The 8,740-nt window shown below is 41.4% G+C and overlaps 1 protein-coding gene across 1 annotated transcript in view; it reads left to right on the top strand.

The window, feature by feature from the left end:
• nbeab (neurobeachin b) overlaps window positions 1-8,740 on the top strand; it is a 268,935-nt gene that overhangs the window by 71,976 nt on the left and 188,219 nt on the right. The window contains exons 6-8 of the mRNA XM_079513569.1: window positions 1,247-1,373; window positions 4,642-4,761; window positions 5,502-5,648. Of these exons, the coding sequence (XP_079369695.1) occupies window positions 1,247-1,373; window positions 4,642-4,761; window positions 5,502-5,648 (394 nt within the window). The remainder of the gene's footprint in view (window positions 1-1,246; window positions 1,374-4,641; window positions 4,762-5,501; window positions 5,649-8,740) is intronic.

The raw sequence follows: 8,740 nt of genomic DNA on the forward strand, positions 1-8,740 counted from the left end.
GCGTTGTGTGTGTATTGTGTGCAAATAATGCATGAAATACATTAACATATCATTCTATATAGTCAGTAACATGTGGCTAATTATGTCTATCACATATGGTTTGATTTAAAGGCAATCAAAGCCTACAGCATAAACACAATGTCAGCTGTATGGTGTATGAGCACCTCAGTGCTGCCATGGCGTTATGTGCGACCTCTTCCAGACAGACAGACACACTAGAAACTCTGCTGGACACACAAAACAAACTGCTGGAAATTGATGTTGATGTTGTAGGCTAATTTAAAGCTCTCTGTACCTTCTGTGTATCAAATATTATTTTATTCCAAGCAACGTTGCACTTCCATGGCCAGAGAGGGTTACAGACAAGATTGCACTGGGGATAATGGCTTGATTGGCTTCTCTTAAAGCCTTGGTTACAATCTGGCACAGTGATTGGTTTTATTATTGTACGGCAAATCATCCATCCATCCATGTTCAACCGCTTATCTGTAGTTGGGTCGCGGGGCAACAGCTCCACCAGAGAGCCCCGAGGTCTCCTCCCCAAACCACACCTGGTAATTTCATTGGTAGTTACATTGACACATTGACGTCATTATGTTATTCACCATACAAAATGTTGTTAGAGAAGAAAAAAAACGTCTAAGGCCCACTGACCACCTGTAACTGCACTGTTTCATATTTCATGAGGTACATGGCTTCAGTAAATAAGCCCAGTACATTTTACTGCGTTCAAACTAACACCACAGTTTTGCACAGGCCGCGAGTTGAATACCCCTGGTTTATATCCAGGTGGTTGATAGAAAGAGCCGGCCGTGTTGAATACCCCTGGTTTATATCCAGGTGGGTGATAGAAAGAGCCGGCCGTGTAGAAAGGACAGAATAATTTGTAGACTTCACTGTGCAACAATACACTATGAAGTCAAACAGCAACTTTCCCTTATTTCAAGATCTTGAGCTAGACTCTAGGATTGTTCATTAGAATACCGGTAACATTGTAATTACAATGGTTGTTTTTTCAACCATGAAAGTTAATGATGTTGAGGGGACATTGTGAAAACATGGCATAGAAACCAAATTATTATAAACAATATGTTTAGGCAAATTAAAATATTACAGATACAACCCCATGTTTTATGATTCCATCAGACACTTCCATACATCCATTACACCCTGTCTGTTGATTAAATTAAATTGATTCCACCTGTCAAGTTAACAACTCACAGTATTTATGAACTTTCACTTACAGCTTTCGAACGAGTAAAGGCATCGGGTACTCTGCACATTTTGTTGGCAACTGTTTGATCGTGACATCACTCAAGTCAAAAGGAAAAGGGTTCCAGCACTGTGTGAAATATGACTTTCAGCCCAGGAAGGTAAGTGCAACTATTATTTCTAATCACTCTCAGGCTTCTATAATGAAGGGCTTGTACTAGAGTACAGGTTTGATTCTTAACCACTTAAGCCCTATCTAAGTTTATGTCGGTCGTTAAAGGGTAGCTTCTTGATTTTCTTTAATCTGAATTTGACCGTTATATTGTGAGAGGGATGTGAAAATATGGCCTAACACTGCCAATGCATGTCCTCCTTTCAATAGAATGATACTGTAGGTTCAGCTACAGTATATACGATTCTTTCCACATAGGCACTATAGATAATTTGAAATGTGAAAATTCAACATTTCTTTAGTGCCTAAGACGTATGGCCGAGTTATATCTAACTCTGTCTAGGTAGCCACTAAGGCTGTCCCCAAACATTCAAGGTTCGAATGTTCGCTCGTTAGGGTTGGCACTCGAATCTTAATTAATGGGCTTGAACCATTCGTTTTTTTTTTTTTTTTGTTTTTATTAAATAAAAAAATATATTATTTTTTCCCTTTTTTTATTAACTCGAAAATATATCTCGGCGAGAATGCGATATGAGCATGTAAAAAAAAAAGTAAGTTTCTAGTGCATTCCTGTCAGAAGTTGTGATTTTTTAAAGAAATATCTCCTAGTTCTGCTGTCCCATCTCCCGTGCTTGTAATTTGGTCATTGGCCTGCAGCTGAGGTGAATTGAATGGAATGTCTGACGCGTCTCTCTCACACACACACACACACACACACAAGCATGATCGCTGACAGGGGCCATGATATATTAGCATATGCTCTCTAGCGTCACATCACAAAAAGCAGGGAACTCTGATCATTGTTAAGCAAAACGGTCACGGAGGATCTGCTTTTGCCCTGTGCCCACTTCACTTCAATGCGCCTCCCAGAATACACAGGTGGAACAAATAACGAGCAATATACGCTGTTTTAGCTGCCTGCCAGCAAGCTCACGTGAGCTTGCAGATCAGCTGTTTTCGCGGACCACTTGACGGTGTGTGTGTGTGTGTGTGTGTGTGTGTGTGTGTGTGTGTGTGTGTTGGGAGAGACGAGAGAGATTGATAAAGAGCAGGGGAGACGCGCTGCGCTCTGAGGTTATTTTTTTAATTAATTGGAAACAAATGGTCCGGATGTTCGCTCGGGAATTCCTGCCGAAGTTCGAGTCCAAAAAAAAGGGCTAAGGTACAGCCTTAGTAGCCACAGACGTTAAGACAGCTTTGGATTAATTCACCTTCATCCAGAGTTTAAAAAAATATATTCCCCTGTTTTTATCATCGTTGTTAGCCCCCGCTAGCCTAGCCTGGCTAATAAGCCAGACTCAAATCACACTGTCGTGTGGTATTTGAGTCTGGAGATGCTGTGTATGGATCTTGTTTCCCGGGGGGCGGGTTCAAACATTTTCTCTTTGACGCAATTGGTCAGAGCTACTGTCAGTCAAAGGTCTCAAGCATTGAACGTCACTGTACCAAAGCCCGCCCATATTGCATACCGTGTCCCGATTGGCCACGGGCGTACAATTGAGCCTCTCCAGACCGTAATCCGCCGGCAGGCAATTTTATTTTTTGCCAACGGCTGATTCGGTCTGGCTTATTAGCCAGGCTACCGCTAGCCTCCATGGAAGAAACAGGCAAAATCCATAATCCGTTCACACGCACGTGCACGCAGACTTTACTAACAGTATGGCTCATAATGCGCCAAAATGAGATATTCAGGGCTTGATAAGACCCTAATTTGAGATCACACGATCAAAAACGCAGATCAGACGGACACAACGGACGTCTATAGAGCGTCGCAGTCCCGCCTCCTACCCTGGACCAGGAAATGAAACCCAATGCATTATTCTCATAGACATTTCTTAAAGTATTTATTTAAAGACGGTTACGCCGCGGACAAAGCCAACTCGAGTCGTGACAACTCATGACAACACAAACAATATTTTGGACCAAATAAATAATTACAAAGAAGAAAAACAACAAAAAAAGTGTTGTAACCTGCCGTTTTTTTCTTCTTTCTAATGATTTGTTTGGTCCAAAATATTGTTTGTGTTGTCATGAGTTGTCACGACTCGAGTTAGCTTTGTCCGCGGCGTAACCGTCTTTAAATAAATACTTTAAGAAATGTCTATGAGAATAATGCATTGGGTTTCATTTCCTGGTCCAGGGTAGGAGGCGGGACTGCGACGCTCTATTGTGGCACGAAAAAGGGGCGACTTTTACTTCCGGTTCAAACGGAACAAGAGCTTGTCGTCTTTTCTTATTTCGTTAATTTGTCTGGCACTCAGCACCTACCGCCCCCTATGGTACCAGTTAACACCTGGGAAGTGGTAACATGTTCTTCTGTTCTTCCTTGGTGTAGATTTAGTTCTAAGTTACCGCTGCCGACGATGCTCCTCCTGGGTCCGATTTTAAAGCAAATATGCTAAAACCTGCTGTGGGTGTCTGCGCTCTGCCAGTCTTGACTCCACTGGGAGTCAAGACTGGCAGAGCGCAGTCTCCCATAATCCTGTTTGGGTCTTGTGAGTGTACTTCATCAAAACCAACTACAGTAGATAAATAAAAAAGACATCTTCAGAAAAGAGTGCAATATATGCACTGATGTTTCCTCAGCCTTTTGTCAGAGGAAATGTCATCAGAGCATCAGTTCACTCCCCCACTATACAGCTACAGTGTGCAGGTGAAGATTGTCTCTCTGACTACATTGCTCTACACTACTGCCCTCTCAATGTGTTGCTTTGCATTTTTAATGCATCTTAACTAATTTTGTCATATCTGTTTGGATATTCCATACTGTTTGCATGTAATTAGCTTCAAACATTTGTGGGCAGGAACTATGTTTACAAATAAATTATAGTGCCTTCATGTACGCAACATCCATCTTTAGAGCGCACCTCCAAAATCACTTTCTCTGCTGCCCATAGGGCACCACAAATGCAAAAGGTTTGTATAATCGATATTTTCCCCTGCAGCTTCCTCGCGATAAATGTTTCAAATCGGCCTCATTGTGGTGTTATAACAGGCCAATTCAAGTTGTGGCCTATAACTGTTAACCATACAATGAAAAATGTCATAAAAATTACATATTTATCCTATGACAAAATGGATTCACAGAGAAGCCACGTCATTATTAGACTACTAGTGGGGCATATCACCGGGGCATACAATGTTCCCAGCTGCACTTAATTAATATGTAAATCACTATATAAATGCAGCATTTTCCATTTTGGATGCAGTGCATAGGTTATTAAATCTCTTTAAATTGTGTTTATTGTCACCCTTAGTGGTACATGATCAGTATAGTCCACATCTACAACCGCTGGAGGAACAGTGAGATACGATGCTACGTTAATGGACAACTGGTCTCCTATGGCGACATGGCATGGAATGTCAACACAAATGATGTAAGCATGATTTCCCCCAAACACTTCTATTTTGTTGACACATTAACTCTGGTTTTCATGTTTGCAGCCTTGTTTTTTGAAAGGAAAGGTGCACATGGAAAAGATGCAGTATTTCAGGGCTGAAGGTTGTTTTTTGTTCTTTTGTTTTGTATTTATTTATTATGCATTTATTTTAACCTATATTAGGTAAATAGTAATTTGTATTTTGTCTGCAAATATTGTGCTGTTGAATGGTGTTTAGAAAAAGAAGAAAAAGGCCGCTGCCATGATGCTGGAAATGTATTAAAAAGAAGCCAACGTCTTCTTCAGGGAATTCCCTGAAGAATGAAGAAAAGACCAATACATTTCTGAATATCAACTTTGATTTTAGAGAACATTTGGATTATTTTTAAATAAAATGCAAATGTTCCGGTATTTTTATCCACAAACGTGGAGGAAAATGGACAAAATCTGGTAAAATGCAATTGATGCATATTGTAAACTGTTGTGGGTTGCCTAATCCATCTACATCATTGGCACTTCCTGCAGGCTTTGTATAAAACTGATTAAGCCGACCGGCAGTGGGTTGTTCACAACTTGTGGCTCAGTATGACACTGTTTGCTAATGACATTTTGCTCTGTGAAATAAGCCTGTGTTTTGTCTTTGTCTTCCTATTCAATTGTCTGTGAAGTTAGAATGTAGTTCCTCCTACAGTATCATGGGGAAATGGCATGACCTCTCTTCTCTGTCTCTCTCCCAGAGTTATGATAAATGTTTCCTGGGGTCCTCAGAGACGGCAGACGCTAACAGAGTATTCTGCGGACAGCTAGGAGCCGTCTATGTATTCAGTGAAGCTCTCAATCCAGCACAGATATTTGCAATTCATCAGCTTGGACCAGGCTATAAGGTATGTACTTGACTGTCTAAATGAGATTACACACATGCAGATTGCATCACCTGAAAACAATTCTGCCATGCTGCAGTTCTATGCCTTGTGGCTCTGTCCTGGCCTGGGAACTATGCCTATCTTTTTTCATATACAGCTGCAAACATTATACACTTTAGTCACAGCAGGTGTTAAGTTCCCAAGCGCATCCACAAGGACGAATGTCGAATGTTTAAGCATGTTCTAATCATGTATGCTTTACTTTACTTTTCCAAATATTTTATTTTATCACATTTGGGAAAAGAACATCAATTTGATTAACACTGAGGTGCCCACTCTTCATTGGTGCCCACCTATCCTGTTACCATCTGCCCAACAATGGAAACAATCTACTCTTCCTTTTATGTCAAGGCAGGCACGCACTGTGCTTATCGTTTTAAGATTAAATAAGACAGTTATGATGAACCAAACTAGTCTAAATACAGTTTAGTTTAAGTACTGTATAACCTTGTGCCTATGTCCTGTAAGCCAGGGGTTCTCAACCTTTTTGGCTAGGGACCCCCGGAAATGCTTTGGCCATGTCTCTCAGGAACGCAGTCTCACAGTTACGCCCATTCATGTGTACGCATGTGCTCAGGCTCAGAACGCTGCATGGACAGCGTTCCACTGCGTTCCGACCCGGCTACAACCCTGCATTTCTGAAGACTGCGGAAGACAACAGGTGGCATACCCAGTTCTGGGTTCAGTTTCTCATGGCTTCACTTGATTGGTGCACCTGCCAATTTAAACCAGAAACATACAGTATGACACCTTCATACTGTATGTTTCTGCAGCAGATTACACCAGAAAAACATGGGAAGGTGTCATACGTATGTGTCATGTGTGCGAGAATGATTTGTAACTGGAAATGTTTATGCCACTTTAGGGAAATCTGTGTCTACAGCTCTGTACAGAACCATATGGCCAAAGAATGCCTGTAGACTTCTTTCATTTGGTCCTTTATCTAATCGCTGCTGACTTGCTGTTTCCTTCCTAAATTGAGATCCAGACCTTCGATTACAAAGCGAACACTATGGAATGACCTCTCCAGATTGCTTGAAATTGCGGATAAAGTGTTCCAAGCAAGCAATTACCCACATTTATGGGTAGTTGTGAATGTGGCTATATGTGTGTGAGAGACACTGCATCCAGCTGAGCTGGGTTCAGAGAGTTGTCAGGCCAAATTCTTGGTTAGCACGTTGAGTGTCTTGTCCAGGGGACCAGAGACCTGCCTGTTTTAATCTAATGGACTGCTGGGACTAGTCTGGTAGTGGCTTTTTGGAACAGAGCAGGGAACAGACTTACTTATGCTGTCTACAATGGACTGCCAGCTGTTTCAGTTTAACCACTTGAGCCACATATGCGACAACACATTGCAATGCAACATATTGGGAGCTTGATCTTCTATTATTGCTATTGTGTTTTTGGCCCTCTTTCTGTCTGTCGGTTGGTCTGTCAGAACAGCGTCAAACGTTTAAAGAAAGACACTTTTACCAGCCCACTTTTTGTTTTGGCCTGTGCTAACTCTTGAACCATACTGTAGGTCCTACATAATCCTTGGATCATGACGCAATAGAGCGCCGAAGTCACCCTCTCATCCTCTAGTTCATGGAAGTGTTTCTCTATGGAGAATAACATTGGGTCATCTTAAAATCGTCTCATATAAGAATTGTGGTCTGTTTCTAGCGAAAATGTAACTAATTCAGCAGCAGTAACAATAGCGTTTTCTCTCAGTCAGTTGATTCTTCATCTCCATATGAGTGAAACGGCCGGGATGATTTGTTTATTTTTCAAACAGTTCTTATATGAGTAAATCTAAAATCCCCCTATGGGGATTACAATGCAAATAAAAGTACATGAAACAGTGGACTTAGCGCCCTCTACCGATATTGACGTCAGACTTCGGTGCTCTATATGCTCCATATACTGTGTAGACCAGGGTTCCCCAATAGGCGGCCCGTGGGCCATTTGCGGCCCGTGGGGGTCCCAGATATAAATGGCATTAAATGGGGGTCAGTAGCCTATGCATGTCAAAGACCTCGACCTCACGCGTGGCAAGACCTCGACCTCACGCGTGCGGACTCGGCCCCCAGCCTGGTACCCTAGTCAAAATATGGCCCTCGAGGAAAATTAATTGGGGAACCCTGGTGTAGACCATGCCCATTTATGCCTACTGATTTTAATTAGCATTTTCTTCAAAACACACTTTTTGGTACTACTCCAGTCCATATATAATCCACAACTAACACAATTTTTACTCATTATCTCTGGAGTAATATGATAAATAATATATGCATTTCCTTGTTTCTGTTACTCCACGGAGCACCCTATTCAGCCTTTCTAATGCAGCCTTCGTGGAGATCTTGGCTTCTAACCTTCAAATATCACATCGACTTGTTATGCATGCATTTATTTTAGTGACTATATGCCTGGGTGAGAATACTGTGACTGTCTATTACTATTCATCTGTCAGCCAGTCCACATCAGATTGCCCTTGCCTAAGGTTACTAGTACAACTACACAATATGATTTATAGCTTAAAATCTGGCATACTTATTACTGCAACTTATGTTCCTGGGGCTACTTTGATTATAACTCTCAGTAGGCGTTCCCGCATAACTTCCGGTGGGTATGATGATGATGTCACGTGCCTGCCCTCTATAGCGCTAGTTTCATTCATTCAATTTCTACTTAATTAAAACAATTAAAATAGTATACCAAAACAAGACAAGCTCATTAACAGCAGCACCTACATGTACTATTATTAACTAGAGATTAATGTCACGCACGTCGCACGCACACAAACTTGATCTGAGTTTGTTTTCTTAAACCCCAGTTCACAACTCTGAAGTATTTGTAATCACATTAGTATGGCTGCCCACACCACCAACCTTACAAAAATGTTACTTTTTCAGGACAGAAAAGCACTGCCTTTTTTGAGTAACATTTTATACATTAACATTGGGTGGTTGAAGCAAAAGCAACTAAAAACACTGCAGGCGCTCATATTCTTCTCTGCTTGGTAGCTTGAACCCATGAAGGTTGGTAATGATGCATTTCCCACACTCACATTG

The sequence above is a fragment of the Electrona antarctica genome (assembly GCF_951216825.1).
Source record: "Electrona antarctica genome assembly, chromosome: 11".
Taxonomy (NCBI): Eukaryota; Metazoa; Chordata; class Actinopteri; order Myctophiformes; family Myctophidae; genus Electrona; species Electrona antarctica.